Raw genomic sequence first — 17,335 nt, forward strand, 5'->3', positions numbered from 1 at the left:
TGACTCGGGCGGACAGGAGGTTTTAATTAAGATTAGTTTTTAACAACGCCTTTTATTGTCAACATACAGTGTTTGGATTCTCAGTTGGTTGTTGTCGGATAGCGATCGGGGTGAGGATACCTGTGCGTGAGCGAGTCTCTGTGCGGGGGGGGAACCCACGGAGATGAGTCTGTTTGCTCCAGTGGATGTAAAAACACAGAGCGAGGAAGCTGGAGTTGCGGGAGGAGGTGTGTACAGCGGTAAAGCAGACACACACGTACATAGCGTGGCGTTGATTACATGTCAGCAAGCAAGCCACATGTACCCCTGCCCAGAGGATTTGATATCAGATAGTTTACCGTACTTTCATCCTTGGGTCCTTATAGCAAAAAATTTGCAATTCCTGCATATGAAAATAAGCTGCTTTTTTTTTTTTTTTTTTTTTTTCCTAGAGAAATAAACACAAAATCACATCTGTCATGTAGAAGTTGCTGCTGAGCAGCTCACAAGGCTGCTCTGCCGGGCTTGTGCTGTTCCCGGCTGCAGTCGGCTTGCACGTCGCGGACGGACTTTAGCGGGACGTTTTCTTGCCCAAACATATAATTTCGTGGCGTACACACAAGAAGCTTTGATCAGTGGATGTTTATTTCACCCAACCTGAGAAATTCATCAAGTTATGCTTTTGTTAACACAGCACAAGCATCTTCTAATTTTTAGGGTGCAATATGTGGATGGAGGTTAACCCGTGACAGGAAAGCACGCTTTATTCTAACCTGAAAGAGAAGTAAATTAGGTCAGACAAAAGATCAGGGCTGTCATCAGCTGTACAAAAACCCTTCACTCTTGGGCAGAGAGGGCCAGCAATTTATCCGATGATTTCTCTACTTCATTTAATGTTTGAATCGAGCTGGTTGGAAGCATATAGACAGCAGCCAGCTCGTTTCACAGACTGGTAAGCTGAAGAGCACAGTGCCCAGGCTGCTGGTGATGCTAGTGTTCCCCAGCCACGGGGAAGACCTTTCCTTCTCCCCTCCCAAAACTTCAAACTTCGCTGATTGTGGCTTTCCTTCCATTCCATGACTGTTAACTTCTACCAAGAGAAATAACTATCCCCTTCTCCTCCTCCCCGTCGCCTCTGCCCATCCAGCACACACGCACCCATGCTCCCCTTCCTCCTGTTCCCTCCTCTGCCTCCCACCCATCCCACTCTCCCAGGATGAAGCCTGGTGGAAAAGTCTCCTCATAGAGACCTGCTACCCCAAAATGGCTCTCCGTCTCCTTGCCAGAGCATGTCCTTCTTTTTGGCTGCAGTTCGGTTTCTCCAGGGTTGCGTTGCAGTTGTCGGTTGAATTTGGTCTCCCCTCAGCAGCCTCCAGGGAAAGCAGGCGGGAAAATGAACGGGGGCTGGGGGTTACCGCCTGCTTTAAAGTTAGCAATACCGTAAAAGCGCCTGGTGAAGCATCAGCATTGGCTGGAGATGGATTTATGTATCTGTATCTTTTTAACGAGGGAGGGAAAAGACATCAATAACTGTGTGCATTGATAAATGCGTGATTCATTCAGCTGCTCTTACTACAGCACCTTCCTCTCTTCTGTTTATTTACTTTCTCAAAATGTATCTGGGCAGGCTGCACACCGTTCCTCGGCACCCACGGTTACAGCCTCAGAGGCAGTTGTGTGTGCAGCTCCTGAACATCAGTTAAATTTGCTCGCTGTCTGCCCTCCCTCCCAAAAAGCTGTTGCTTGCTCTGTACTGTAGACCCTTGCTGGAGCTTTAAGTAGCAGCTTCTTTTCTTTTTCTTTTTTCTTTTTTTTCCAAAGGATATATAAAAAATGCCTAAAGCAGGCTATTTGAAAACAAATTAAAGCAGAGGGACACACTTCATGCGTCGCAGGCACGCGCCAGTAGAAGGGGGTTAGAAGAATATCGTCATTTTACTGGCAAAAGTGACACCAGATCGGGGATTTGATTAATGGTGCAGCATTCACAGGGACTTAGTTCTGTATTTTTGACATATGCAAGTCTTTTGTGTAGTTGCCTCGGTGCAAGAAATTCCGTTTTTTTTTTTTCCTGGAGCAGCTGATAATTTGTGTATGTGCTGGATATGCCCAAGGTACTTTCCAAAGACTAAGCACTAGACAGCATAGTATAAAAAAGGAATCCAGAATTAAGGGAGAGGAAAAAAACACACTGGTTTACTTAACTTTTTTATGACCCCTTTTACTAAGCCACTGGAAGAAGCCATAAATTTGCTGAATGTTATAATGAATATGCTTCAATGAAAGTAAAAAAAAAAGGCTTAAGAAAATTGTATATGAGCAACAGTGTGCCATACACAATTGAGAAATGGTTTCTTTTGAGCCTGATATTTAAGAAAAGAACAGAGCTGTTGTGTGTTTAATACATGTTCAAAACTAATTACTTAATTTTGATCATGCCTCTTAAATCCTTGGGTAAGAATCTGTGCTTCCAGTCTCCTTTTCTATGCCAGTTAAAAGCCTGTACCCAAATACTGCTCCTTCTCCTTTTGTGGCACCGAGCGCTCCTTTCTCTCCTTGGTTGTCGTTTAGTTTTAAATAAAACAAATGTATTCACTGGGGAACAAAGAATGCTTTTATATCACATCATCACATCCCATTTTATCTGCGGAGATTTACAGCTTCTGCAGTCTATAGAAGAGCCTATGCATTTTCCGCTCTCAAAAGCAGTAAATATTTTTTTACGAATGTATGGTTTACTTAAGAGTAGGCACGCCACTCCCTTCTTTAACACTGCACATAGTTTCTGATGAAATAATATCTGACAAGTGTTGGAGATTCATGCAGATCCTTGGATATTCTTGGCTTTTGTTCTGTTTGGGTCCGGCGTGGTTATTGTGTTGTTTTCCTTCTTCTTTTCCCTAAATCCCGATGCGTTGCCTGGCTTTTTGTGGCAGTGCTTGGGCTTGCTCCGTCTCAGGTGTGTACAGAGGGTTAAACTGCTTTCTGAGACATGCGGGAGAGTCGTCTAACTTGCAGCTGTGCGTGGGGCTTGCTAAGGCGTTGGAGCAAGCCGGGTTACTTCCCTCCGCCCTCCCTCCACCGCTGGGTCCTGGTCCCCTTGCCGTCAGCGGCGGATGACCGGATGGCGGCGGCTCGGCAGCTGCACCGGGGCCACGCGCGGCGCGACCAGAGGTTCGCCGCTGCTCCGGCTGCCTTTGTGCACTTTGCACATGCCTGAGAGTTGCGTGGAAAGCAAGGCAGAGCTGCGGGGCCCGGTGTTTCTGGGGCTTCCCGGTCAAGTTGCCTCTTTGGGCCAACCCAGCCTCAGACTTTTATTTAAAAAAAACACAAAATGCTCCCAACAATTGTTTTTCAGTCCTCAGAAAAATTAAAAATTGATGGCAGATAAGCGGTGCCTAGTACCGCTGAGCGGGATGCTGATGCAATATGTAGGCATAAGCTCAACTCTGCACCTTGCAGCTGCAGGGAGCTGTGGGGAGGCTCTGAAAACAGGTTATTGATAAACTTCGACGGCGAGGAGCCATGTCGCCCGCTTTGAGCAGCCTTAGTCTTTGTGCAGAGAGGATCCTGACACCGATCTCGGCGATAACCCAGCTAGAGAGCGTGTGATCTGAGCTATTTCCGTTAAGCATGTTGATGTTACAGTAAATGTGACATGTGGGTGTTGATTGAAGGGACATCATTTTCAGGCCTGCTTTGGGCCAACACCCTGAAAAGCCAGTCACTTCTTTGTGCTTGCTCCCCAACTAGGCTGAGCTCTTTCTGGATGTGCCTTCAAGACAGCAGCGACTGTGTGTGGAGAATGGCGTGCTCAGTGTGCTGTGGCATGCTTGTGGGTGGCTTCCCGTGCCTGCGTGCCAGGAGCTGTGCCCCTGTGGCGGACCCTGGGCAGCCCCAGCTCGTCTCAGAGCCGGGTGACCCCTGAGGTACCCACGCTTCACCCCCCGGGTGGGCACAGGGGCAGGCAGTGGCTGCAGTGGGGTGCTGGGGCAGGCAGGGCACCCATCCACCATCTGCGGTGAAGGTACCGGCAGCGCTCGCCCTAAACCTCCCGTTATCGATTTGTACAGAAACCGACCACAGAGGGGAGGTTTCACACACAACGCTTTGGCCCGACACCAAACTGATCCCTCTTCCCCCTTTCTCTGCCTCCTTTTGATACTGTGGGATGGGAAAAGTAAGGAAGAGAATAGGCTGGCAACTTTCAGATCCCTTCTTACCTTGGTACTGCAGTGCAAAAAAAATACCACAAAATGTATTATTGCTGCCTGGACCCGGCCTCACCCAAACCCCGTGAACAAGCATCCACAGTTTTGTCCTTAGAGGCCTTGGAAATGATTTTTAGTGACAGTCTTTCTCACTGTTAATGGGTACAATTTTGAGACATCTGACAGGCAGAAAGTAGTTAGCATGTGCATTTGCTTTAATACTGGGCATGAGAGTATTGTTTGCATGGGGCACATATGCTCTAATGATGTCACCACACTGAAGTAGGAGCGCTGGTGGTTTTTTGACAGTGCCTTTATGGCATTAAGGAGTTTGTCCGCTGTATTTTGGTGTGGTAGGCAGCCAGAGAGCTTGGAGATGCTGCTTAGAGTCCAGCCAGCAAGTGGAATGCTTTTCAAACTAAAGCGAATGATTTAGATTGTCCACTCACATTAATTCCATGAAGCCATCGGATAACAACAGTGTCACTCATGTCTCCATAGATCACCTTCCCCATCTTGCCGGGCTCCCTCGGCAGGCAATGCCAAGGCAACCCTCTTCGGAGGCATCTCCGGGTGCAGGGAAAATGCCGGGCACACCTTAACACACCTGGAAGAACCAGGGCACGAGTCCTGGCTGGAAATAGCTCGTTTGCATTTTTTTTTCCTTTTCCCATGTAAGGGAGATGAGATGTTTTCCATTCTCCTTTTTTGTGGGGCTTGATTTTTCCTTCTTAAAAAAAAAAAAAAAAATTTAAATAAATGCTCATGAGGAAACACCCTCCTCCCCCCAAACTCAGCTACCAACAAACAGCAATAAAACCACAGAGTTAAATTCAAATAATGTGAAGCAACACATTTGAAACGTGCAGACACAAGTGGAGTCAGAACTTTAGATTGAGGCTGGCCTAAATTGCCCCATTGGTATCAAAGGACTGCTTAAACAGCCTAAGATCTTGGCTGTTGTATTAACCAGGCATGACCCGATGCGTTATGGGCTGGACTTGCAGGCTTTTTTCTCTTTTCCTTTGTGGGTTTTAAATCTCTCCTGTAACGTTACTTGAATGTAGGTTTTTAATGGCTTAATTGAGTTATCAATAGGAAGCCTTCTTTTTTTTTATTCTGACTAAAAAAAATAATGCAAATTGATGTGGATAAAATGCATTTGAAGATCTATTCAGTATTTTGTTTTTCATTCTTTTATGTCTGTTTTCCACGTCCCAAATAAGGGGACGTAAAATAGAGGCTGCATGGTTGGGTGTACGGCTGGTCTCATGCTTGACGATTTATTAAGCTCAAATCAGAAATAGAGTTGAGTAAAAAATCTTTTGATAGTTTGAAACCCAATTACTACTGATCATGAGGGCTCGGCTTACCAAGAAAACGAAAAGCTGATTTTCGGTAATGTGACGACTGCCAAAATATGAAGGAATACCAGATGTTATTTTAAAAAAGTGCCATTGCAGAGTCCTTGGAAAGAGAGAGTGAGCGAGTGTAAGTGAATAGGCATATGTGGATTTAACTAATATTCAAATGAAGTGTAGAACTGAAAAGAAAGAATTCGCAACAGTTTGGCTGTTTAAACCACCTTCATGTTTCCACAGACGCCTGGTCAGGACCCTTATCGAATGCAGCAGTTTTGCTACGTTTTCTGAAGTGCACAATTTAAATTGTGGGGGAGAAAAAAATCCTCACATTAAAAATATAATCCTGAAGACTTTACAGGAATGTTAGGTGAAAGTAGTAAGGAGCATTTTCCCCCTCTGCCACCTTTTTTCCTTACGACCCTTGGTTCAGTTCCTGTTTTCGTGTTGTCTTTTCCAGCTCTTTGTCCCATCTCCCGCGTGTGTATCTGCATGCGTGTGTGTGCCTCTCTGTGTGTGTGGTTTTTTTTTTTAATATTTTGACACTCTGCTCCCCCTTAATAAGAATTCTTCCTAGAAATAGCGCGCACATTTCTAAAGGACCCTTTTCACAGTCCTTTTCTTTTGGCTCTAAAATGATGTATATGTAATTGGTAATTAAAGGTGCAAGCTCTCTTCAATATAAACAATATTGCTCAATGTTAGATCATTAAAGGGAACCGCAGCACTAAATAATTACCTTTTGCATCGTGACACGCTGTTCGCAGGCATCCGCTCTTTTCCCAGCAATCCCCGTTCAGTGCAGGGTTATGGTTACATTTTCACTAAGGCAAGGAGGCATCTTTTCATGATATAAATTGGTGAATTAATTATGTAGTATTGTCTTCAAACTCCTTTTAAACTTAGATTAAGGGGAAAAAGGTAATTAATGGTTTTCAGAATGAGTATTCTGCTGTGTACTTGGTAAGCCTGGTGTGAGTTAGGAAACCGAAGCCTTCCCGTGCCCATCGTCTGCTCCAGTAGGATGGTCTGTGCTCGGGTACTTCTCCGGGGTCCCAGTCCTCCTCCTCCTGCCGCTGGTGCTGCTGCTGCTCTCTGCTTTGCTGTTAGTGAGCTCTGATGCAACTTGTAACACAGCTGGTAGATACAGCCATCAATTATTTATTCTGGAAGGCGAAAATGGGGGCGATTCTTTTTCTAAACTGCCTTTTTCAAGGCTCAACCATTTTTGTTGCCAGGTAATGCATTTCACCTTCTACTTCTTGCCCCTTTCCTATGTGGGTTTTTTTTTGCAATTTGGTGAAGAGTGGGACAAAACTGCTTTTGTTTTCAGCCAGGAGGAGACTCCAGATCTGGATTATAACATCTGTTTATCTCAGTCTCACTTCTTTGAGGTATTTGTGTGTCTTGCTTTCCCCAGGAAATCCATAAGCAAGCCGCTCGGGCTAATAGAGAACATTTTTCCTCCTATTCCTTTAATCCTGATTTGATTAGAGGTCTCACTCGCTGATTTACATACTGTTAGTTCCTCTGTTTTGTTCAGCCCAAACCCTATAGTCCTTGCAGAGGCAAAACAGCCTTAGGCAAAAGTCAGTGGAAATTTTGCCCGAGTAAAGACCAAGGGTTGTATGATTTGGCAGTTACACGGGAGAACAAGAGAAAACAAACCAGAAAACACATTTTGCCCCAGAAATGGATCGTGATCCATAATTATTTTATAATGTAAGAATTATCTTTAAAATAGCCATTAAAAACACACTGTGTTTTATTAATTGTGAAGCAGGAAGTTACGTCTTTGTCAGAAACTGATGCAGGTCACTCAGAAATGCTTTCCCAGTCTTTGGGGGTAATGGTAGGAAGTCTATCAATCAGGTCCATGGGCAAGATTTAAACAAAAAACTTTTATTAACCTATATAGCAACTGCAGGGATATTTGACATCAGGAAAATGAGTGGAAGATTTCAGGCTCAGCCAATATTCCAGTAGGTTAAATAAGTGCCTCATTCTCTTCCCTACTGTACAGACTTTTGAAACCCCTTAGCTTCTCCCAAGACTGTATCCTGCTTACCTTGCTCTTGCAAACAGTTTGCTGTAATTCGTGCTAATGGGTGGTCATTTAACCTTGCTGGTATCTTTGTAATGGGACAAGGTGGTACTAATTTTGTGTGCCACATGGAGCCTGATCCTACCTGTTCGGAGCACGTGAGCGCTTTTCCCCCCCTGTCTCTGAAATAGGAGGAGAGGTTCGGGCTCATAAGGTTTGCTGGATGGGGCCTTGGCCAGATGGCTGGGAGATGAGGTGGGAATGAGAAGGTGGGATAAAAAGAGAGGAACTATTTCAGAAAGTGACTCGGGGCTCGAACGTTTGCAAAATGGCTCTTTGCTGATACCCTTGCAGTGCTGGCAGCAGTGGGAAGGAGCTGTCAGGAAAGCTATGCCAGGTCAGCCTTTCCATTTTGTTTCAGGCAGGCTTGGTTGCAAAATATATTGAAATCATTCTGGGAGAGCGGAAAAGCTGAAAAATAAAAGATCTAATCAGGCTTGGCTTCTTTGGGGGGGTGGGGTGGGGGGAGGCTGGGCCTCCCGTGATGCATCCTTCAGAGTCTGTGAACATTCAAAGCAATCTCTTTCTCTTCTCCCCTCGTCCCTTTCCTCCCTCTTTCTCCTTGTCAATGTAAAGCAGAGGCTGACCATGTGGAACCGGCACTCCCCGACGAGGATGAGAGCCTGGCAATAGCAGAGCCGGGCAGCATCAGCATCGCCGCAGGCGGGACAGACCCCGACTTGTTAACCTGTGGACAGTGTCAGATGAACTTCCCGCTGGGAGACATCTTGGTTTTTATAGAGCACAAGAGAAAACAGTGCAATGGCACTGGTGGTGCCTGCTATGAAAAGAGCATGGATAAGAGCAGCCCTCCCCCCTCCTCACGCGCCGAGCTCAGGAAAGTGTCAGAGCCAGTGGAAATCGGGATCCAAGTCACACCCGATGAAGAAGACCGTCTTCTCACGCCTACAAAAGGAATTTGCCCCAAGCAGGAGAACATTGCAGGTACAGCATGTTTTACACTCAATCAACTGCCTAGGTAATCTTTTAACGAGAGCCCTCTAGAAAGTGCCATGAAACAAAGGCTTCAGTAACAGGTCTTTATAGGAGCCATCAGTCTGGAGGATCCTCACGGTTACGCAGGGCTCAGCAGGGCTGTCCACCCCATGTTTAATTCAGTGTAGCTATCTGTGCAGGGCCAGCTCCCAGAGAGAGCGGCCTCTCAGTCCCCTGGAGAGCCAAGGGACAGCCTGGACATGTAGGAAAAAGCAGAAAGTTGGGGTCAGAAACCATTTCTGGAGCATCCTTAAGCAGGTAGTAGTGGTGGAGGGACAGGAGACTTCGGTGAGATGCTCAGTTCAGTCCAGTTCAGATACCCTTTGTCACACGCAGACCCACTGGGAAGGACCAAATCCCAACCCCACTGAAGTCAGTGGAAAAAGCTTCTTCCCACTGACTGCAGTGGCCGTGGGCGGCATTGCTGCCTGTGCTGCCTGTCCTGCGTCTCTGCAGATGGGTGGAGTTGGATGGGCGACACCTCCGTTCACATGCATGCCCCAAATGGGGCTTTTGAGTGAGGAGGCAAGGGCACAGGCTGGACTGGCTGAGCAAATTGCAGGCATTTCTTTTGCGAAAACTCTCATACATGGCGCAGTTAACATTTACTCAGCGGACCTCCCCGGCTCAGAGGAGGGCAAGCGGGCGATGGTATCCACGTGGGCGAGCTGCTGTGCACGGCTCCTGCAGAGCGCCCGGCGTGGGGCCACTTCCGTCACGCAGGGCGTTTCTCCCCTCTGCAGCACTGAAAGGAAGGCTCTGCTCCCTGCTAGTGAGTGGGGGTTTTATGCTACACAGCAGGATCTCCCCTCAAACAGGCCTTTTTTGTTCCAACTGACTGTATCCCATACAGAAGAGCACGGGCAATTTGTCTTTGCTGCCACTATCCCGATTTCTGTAGGAATTATCCTACAGCATTAGATCTGATGGTCCAGGATCCTGCCTTTAGTAGAGATGTTCCCTTCATCCCAAGAAGAAGTCTTGAGGTGAGAGGCTCCTATCTTTATAATTGAAGCTTAAGACATTCCTGCCTTTAGCATTGGAGGTCTCTGAGTCAGTCCCCAGCATCTCTGGCAGTCTTGGCCATCATATAAATGAGGATGTGGGTTTTGAACTGCTGCAGTCTTCAGATCTCCAGATGATCTGCCTCTTAGGAGAGGGCATAGGCCCCCCATTGACTACGTTGTTGTCTTCGAGGAATCTTTTTTGGGTGCAGTCACCATCTTGGTGTGGGGCAACTAGTAGCTTTGGGGGCATTAGCAGTGGAAGCCTGTGCTCTAGCATTGTAAGCAACCCTACTGTAAGACCTGACCCTGTCCTTTCCTCATCTTTCTTCAGTGTTCTGCATCCTTTTTCAGCTTTCCCCATCCTTTTGCAGTTGTGAATGCGTTTCTTGGCAGAGATGACTACCTCATGGTGTAGCAGCTTTGAGGGCTAGATTTCCTTCTCATTTGGTGGGAGCAGAAGAGAAGTATTCGGGACCTTCTCCTCCAGTCTGCTGAAAGCCTCCTGAACGGTGCCGAGCACTCTCAATACCTGTTGATCTCTGCGCGAGCCGACGGTGCTCAGCCCCTTGCAGAGGGTGCCCAAGTGCTTAGTAAGGTTGGTCTGGGAGACCTGCGCTGTAGTAGCAGTCCAGATCTCATCTCTTACTAATCTGTGCCCAAGTCCAGTCCATAGTGAAGTACCTCGATGGTTATAGCCAGCGCAGAGGGTGCCGTCCTGTCCCAGCTTCTGGGGGTCAGCATCACTGTAACTAACGCTTTTGCCATGCGGAAAATCTGCTGGAGGTGGGGGGGGAGGTGAAGGGGATGTTCACGCGTGGAAAAGGCATAAAAAAAAAATTTAAAAGCCAATCTGGAGCACCTAATCTCTTTCAGACTAAACTGAATATCAAATGAAAATATGTAGGAAAGATTTTGAATTGAGAAAAATAAAAGGGTTTATCATTTGATTGGCATTTTCTCAGCAGTGCACGGAGATAGGGACATCCACTAAATAGTGCAGTAATAATGCTTTCTCAATTAGGAGCCCAGCTCTGAGATAAAAAGGTGCAATGTCCTTCCATATTTTTTTTAATAGCAGCAGATAGTTTTCAATAGTAGGATAAAAGCCTCACATTACAGCCATGGAGGGTAGCCATGAAAAACCCACAGAAGTCATTCACTGGAAAGGCTTTAGTGGGATATACCAAACCCCTTATTTATATTTCAATAGAAAGGCTTTCTGCATTAGCCAAGAAAATCAGAATCTGCATTTAACATTAAAGGTATTTCCCAGTGAGCGGCTGTAGAGCATTGTTGTTAGATTTGTTAAAAAAAGAGACTAAATACGATTTCATAAAAGGGAAACTTAATCTCTAAGGCAGCTTTCTCCCACCCCGCCACCCCCTCCCTTTATTTTTTTATTTTTTTGGTAATAATGCAACAGCCTACAGTATTTTTACTTTATATGTGACGAAAGATATTCTTAGCCTTTCTGTACTGCGACAGGAAGAATGAATTTCTTTATTCCACCAAGAAATATGTAAAATAATCCCTTAGAAGTATGGGGAGATATGTTTGTTCAAAGCATTTAAAATGTTATTTTAATCAAAGGCACAAAACACTCTACATGCTGTGTCAGCTAAAGGAGACCATTACATTTTAACAGCAAATCATGCTCTTTTTCCCCCTCCTAGCCAGCCCCCCCCCACTTTGAAACTAACTTTTTTTTTATTAAATAAAAAGGCGAAAAAGATTAAAGAATAAAAAAACTTCAGTGGCTCAAATGTATAAAGTAATTTAATATGGTGGAAGCATTAATTATTTTAGCTTAATTGAATTCTGAGGACTGCAGTAGTTGCATTTTTGTAGACAAGCTCTGTTTATTATTTCTTTGTGTAGATTAACAGTAAAGGAAACATAGATAACTTTCAGTTATTTATTGTAAAATAAATGTGTCAATTCATGTGTAAAGCAAGCTGTTCAAAGATAATTGAGTCTTTATATTTGAAGAGGGAAACCAGAAATCACCCACTCGCCACTCCGGCTCCCTGAAATACGCTGCCACCACTGCTGCCCTCAAATAGGTTTCATCTCCTCTCCTTGATCTTGTGTTGTTTTTGTAGACCTTCTTATCTGGTCGAAATGATTTGTGTGGCCTTCTGCAGTGTGACTAAGCTGCCAAACCTTATAGCCTCCCATGGCCGAGTGTAGCGAGGGTACGACAAGCGCTGAGCTTGGCTCTGCCATCACCCCTCTCTTCCCTCCGGGCGTGAGGATGTTGGGATGCAGCACCTGCCCCGAGCGCTAACCCTGGCGTAGGGTACTCCGGAGTCCTGCGATCTCCTCTCTTTCTTTTTGCCTTCCCCTCTGCTTGCTCTGGTCACTGCATGCCTCTTGACCACGTAACAGACCTTGTGCCGCTTCAAGGGAGGCAGGTAGAGCTCAGGAGCCTGCAAGAATTTGCAGGCACACAATGCAGATCTCCAGCTCACACTTCTAGGTATCCGTAGAGACAAAGGCAACTTCATCTCTGCAACCAACCTTTAAAGACCTGCTGCTAATGAAGTCTATCATCTTTCCCTGGCTGGTAACTTGCAAATCCATGCTTTTCAAGGCTCTTTCACTTAGTTACCACTGTCCATACGGTGTGTGGTAGCATGTTAGCTGGCACTGGTAGGACGTGACTTGCTTAGGAGCAGTTTGTCCTGTAAAGTTTGGTGGTTTTTTTTTTTTCAAATTGGCTGACCTGTTTGAAAATCAGTTCTGCCTCTCGTACAGAGGGTGTGATAGTATCGAACAGATGTACCAGATTGCCGCACAGCAAAACACAGCCAGGCCAATGAGTTGGCTAGGAGTTATCAGTCACTGCTTCTTTCACTTCACCGCTGGCAGGTATTTTGGAAAAAATTAGACCACTGCTGTATTTTATACCTCTTTTTATCTTTCATATTTATCAGATCTTGGGCATAACTGGGTGACCTGTCCTGGCTGAAGAAGGCCCTGGGGAGCTGGCTCCCGCTGTTCTTTGACTGATGGTATCTCCTGCCCTCCTCATGGCCCTGCTGGGCTCGTGGGCCACCAGCTGCTCTTCAGCACAGCTCTCTGAAACAATCCAGATTAAAGAAAAAGCACCAGTCATCTTGGTTTTAATGCTGGATGGTTTCAGAGAACCCTGGCAGAGGAGGGAGCCTCGGTGGGGCAGGCACCACTTGGACCAGACCTCCAGCTTCACTGCCTGGTCTGCATGCTCTGGTCAGCGTACCCTCACCAACAGAACCACACCAGCAGCAGAGGTTCATTAAGACAGCGTAGTTAATTTCTGCAAAGACAGTGCTAGGGAAGGGGAAGGGGTTGATTTGAATTCCTTGTTCATCCCCTCCCGGCCACCAGTGCTGGGCTACATACATTATGTACTTGAACTAGATGTGCATCATGAAAAAAGGCTCCCTGTCAGAGGCAGGATTTAACTGCAACCCCTGCTCCATGAATGTTCATTTCAGGCTTTTGAATGGTAAAACTGCCAGTGAGAGAAACTAAATAACTCGCATGTGCTGGAAGCCAGAGATAAACACCGCCGCAGGTTGCCATGAAATAGGCTATTTGATATATTTAGAATTGTTATTTTTCTCCAAATTAAGATTAGTTAAATCCATGTGTGTTGTGTGAGTGATTGTTAACTCAATGGCATGGATTATCCTTTTTTCAAATCATGACAGCTAATTATTATTGCTGTCTACCCTGAGACATTCACTTACAATGTACCATTATGGACCCGCGCACCCATATTAACTGTAGGACTCAGACAGCCATCGTGATGCCTTCACACGTGAGGGGAGGAAAATGCGAGCTGAACAACCCGAGGCCTGTGCAGCAATGTTGGGCAGGTTGGGAAGAGGTGTCCTGAGCAGCGCTGAGCCGGTACGGGGCGCAGGGGCCATGCCTTTCCTGAGGCCGCCATGGCACCGGGTCCTGCCGCCAGCACCTCCCCGGGGCGGTGGGTCTTGCAGGGGTGACTTGTCAAAGCCAGGCCAGGAAAAACGCTATGTGGGGGAGGCTTCCAGAAGTGTGTGGTAACAGAGCCTGAGAAACTTGTGTTGCAGCTGAAATGCTTTTTGTGAGGCTTTTTCAGGCTTGTTTCTTCCCTCGTGTCTGCCAGGCTTTTCCAGAGCACAGAGGAGTTACCTGGCCTCCTCCTCCTTCTCCTCCTCTGCAGCTTCACCAGGTATTTAGCAATGTGTTTTGCTAATTGGTGTGGCTGAGCAGCATGGGGGGGGTCACACACGGAAGGTGTGAGCCGCAGCGGCACTGAGAGCAGGGTTAACAAGCAGCCTTCTGCCCCCGGGGACCTCGGCTGAGGTCCTGACTTGGGTTGCGGAGAGAAAAACAAGCCGGGTGATCTCACCCAGAGCCCTGCTTGTGCCTGGGGCAGGGAGGAGGGCACGTCGGGGGAGCCTGGCTCTCCTCTGGGGGACAGGGCACCCCCAGCCCACCCCTCCCTTGGCTGGCTGTGGCTTCAAGCATGACGAGGGGCTGCCAAAACATTGATGGCTTCAAGTTTCAAGGCTGCCAGTGAGGCCAGGTGAAGGCTCTCCAGGTGCCGTGATCCCCCCTTCAGGGGATCCTTAGGGGGGCTGATGCGGAGGGCATCCTGTGATGGCTTGGCAGCCCCCATCCTTGTTGTGACCCTCAGCTGGCAGTGAGGGACGTCCTTGTTGTGCCCCCCCAATTGGCAGTGAGGGACGGCAGAACTGCGGCTGCTTGGCACTGCACGGCATCTCCCGCCAAGGCGCGGGTAAGCACCCTGCTAATCCCGGCAAGAGTTAAAGGTGAGAAACCTACCGATTACGAAACCCTTTCTTCCCCTTGCTTGAACTCCACCGCACCCATGTGGCACAGCTCCAGCGCCTCTGCTCAGCCCCGGCCTGGGGGCCACCGGCCGCCCTCTCCCTGACGCCATCTCAGCTTGCCCCCAGCTGTGTCCCGCCGGGGGTCTGGCCCCACCAGGCACCGAGGCTTTCCCGTCATCCCCAAGAGTCGAGCGTGAAATTAATCACACCGAGTTTTAAAAGCAGACTAAAAAATCCATTGAGGAATATTATGCCCTTGATTCTCCCTGCTGGTTTTAAGCTTTTTGTTTTGCTCCTCTCACCATCCTGTTTTTCAAAGTTATTTTCTGCGCCCTGCGTGCCGTTAGCTGAGCTCCCACGAGGCGGGGACGGCAGGTGCCCATGCTGTTGGAGCGGTGGGGTGTCCGGCTCGCCCCACTCCACCCCAATTTCACCTGGGGTAACTCCCCTGAAACTGGTGGTGCCACGCCAGATCGATCGGGTGGCGCAAGCGGGGACCTGCCCCTGAATGCAGGGGTGCTGAACTGCGAAACGGGAGTTTGCTGCTGTTATTTTCTCTCTCTCTAATCTCTCGTAGTTATAGTCATCTTCACTTTTATGTGTGACAATGCTAGGTAAAACCTTTTCGACAGAAGTGCCATTTTGCAGGCTGATGAGAGGGGATTTAAGAAGGTCATTCAGCACACGTGGCCAGAGTTTTCTCGCTTTGGGGTGGATATGTATCGGCAGTCACTCCCCAAGAGCAAAACTTGTTTGTTTGCACTAGCTTGGCATTGCCGTTACCTTCTTTTAATTCAGTGGAAGGACTCTGGACTTACTCAGAGGTAGAGCCCAGTCAAACTGTCACCCAGCAAAGTGGCTTTTTGCCTTTATTTGGGCCCTCTTGTGAAATTACTTGGGCCATGTGTGGGAGGCCAGAAACCGCGTGTCTATCTCTGATTATTATTACCAAGGAAAGACTGGTGCATTTTTTTAGACAACACTAATGGTAAATGATGAAAAGGCACTGGTCAGCCAGTCATTACTCATTTTGCTTGACAACTTTGCGAGCAACTGTTAGGAGCAAAGTAAAAGTAGTGCCCAACAGTCCTATGCTTTGGCATTTGTGTGGATGTGACTAATAGCAATAGGCTTGTGCTCGCTGGAGTAGTGACTGCAAGAAAGGAGTTTGTTTGCAGGGGAATTTTGCACTGGGATGTAGCCGAAGGAAAGCCAGTTGCGTGGAAGTACTATAAAACAGAAAAGCTCCCATACAGATAGAAAAAAGTGCTGTTTTTCTCTGATGGTGAATAAATCCATAAAGGCACAGAAATGGTTCCTTTGCTTCAGCAAGTGCTGCTATAGCATGAGACTGCCTCCCTTCGTGCCTTTTCCATAGATTGTTTTTCTTTCTCAGCCCGTGTTTGAACTGTGCTGCCTATACACACAGTGACCAAATCGGCTGTGACATAAAGGTTGAACCTTTCTAGGGTTTTTTGGAGATTGGAACATTTTTCTATCATAACTGGAGAAAAAAACCCCTGTGAAGTAATCATACTTTTTGTACAAGAAAGGCTTGGATTTCTATGTCATGTCACATAACTTCAAAGGGCATAGATTTGGGGGCTGAGTTTCAGCGCTGGCTTCGGTGGCCGAGTGGGAAGATGGGAGCCCGGAGGGTGAGAAATAGAGGAGAGAGGCCAGGCATAGAAATAAAATTGTGTTTCTCAGCCGACAGCCCTGGAAGCTCGGAGAAACCGGGTAGCTCTCGGCTTGGGAGACGCGCACGCTCGCTCCGACGAGAGCATCCTTTTCAGCATGGTTCCTTCTCCCCGTTCCCTCCCACCCTCCAAATGGTAATTGGTGGGCCGTGCAGTAGAAATGTTATAAAAAAAAAAAGAAGAAGAAAAAGTGGGTGGGTGGGGTATCTAGGGATTTGGTGTCTAAGCTCAGGAGTTAAGCCGGAAATCCCAGAGATGTAATGAAAACAAAACGGACTTTTCACTCGCGCTGTGGCATTCTGGCAGTGAGAACGCTTTTGTGAGCCAATGTTTTCATTGTAGGTTTTCTCGAGAGAAGTAGTGGAAATGAATCGTTAACCCCTTAACAGGAGCGAATGTGGTTGCTGCAGCGGGGAGGGGAGAGCCGTCTTGGCTCCTAAGTTGCCATGTTGGAGAGCTTGGGGGTGTGTGTATGTTTGTGTGTAGTGGGGAAGGTGGGGTAGATACCGCTTGTAAGGAGTTTAATAATCTTAATGGCAGATGTGAAGTGGTTACTTAGCGGTTGCTGTTTTTTCCTCTTTGCATGTACGCAGTTTGCAGAAAGAGTTGAGCGCCATCAGCACAATTCACTGTTAAGCCCAACAGCTCTTAAACTCGTTCTTTCTTCTGGCATTTGGTAGCCTATTTCTTGAGTGAGAAACGGGGGACACTGCTCGCCGGTCCCTTGGCAGGGTCCTGAAAGCTGCAGATGGAAAAGACCTACCAAGCAGCAGATCCCAGTTTTCTTGCAAAGTGGAAGTTCAGGGTGCGCGCCTGTCTCAGGCGTGTTACGTATACAGCTTTAAATGTCCAGCAGCCTTGGACGGCGTTCAGCCTTCAGGAGTAAGCCCCTTCATTAAAAACAAGGGAGTTTGGGGAGGAAGGGAGGTGGGAGTGATTAATCTAATTTACCTTAACAGCCACTTTTGGTGAAGAGATTGTGTATCCCTGTCCTCCATGCTCTGATTAGGCTGCATTTTATTTCAGTATTTTATTTCACCTTTTGATCACGTCTGGCACTTACCATATTTCTCTCTCCACTCACTCATTAGGGTATTTTATCTGTATGTATTCTTGCAAGTGGTATAGAGCACCAAGCCCCTGCTCTAGCT

The 17,335-nt window shown here is 47.2% G+C and overlaps 1 protein-coding gene across 4 annotated transcripts in view; it reads left to right on the forward strand.

The window, feature by feature from the left end:
* The window catches only part of BCL11B (BAF chromatin remodeling complex subunit BCL11B), a 91,688-nt gene that overhangs the window by 4,857 nt on the left and 69,496 nt on the right, over positions 1-17,335 (forward strand). For 2 of the 4 annotated variants that reach the window (XM_009640492.2, XM_009640494.2), the window contains exon 2: positions 8,232-8,600. In XM_009640492.2, the coding sequence (XP_009638787.1) occupies positions 8,232-8,600 (369 nt within the window). The remainder of the gene's footprint in view (positions 1-8,231; positions 8,601-17,335) is intronic. The other 2 variants (XM_009640493.2, XM_009640495.2) reach the window with 1 other exon arrangement.

The sequence above is a fragment of the Egretta garzetta genome, unplaced genomic scaffold, assembly GCF_000687185.1.
Source record: "Egretta garzetta isolate BGI_Z169 unplaced genomic scaffold, ASM68718v1 scaffold206, whole genome shotgun sequence".
NCBI lineage: Eukaryota > Metazoa > Chordata > Aves > Pelecaniformes > Ardeidae > Egretta > Egretta garzetta.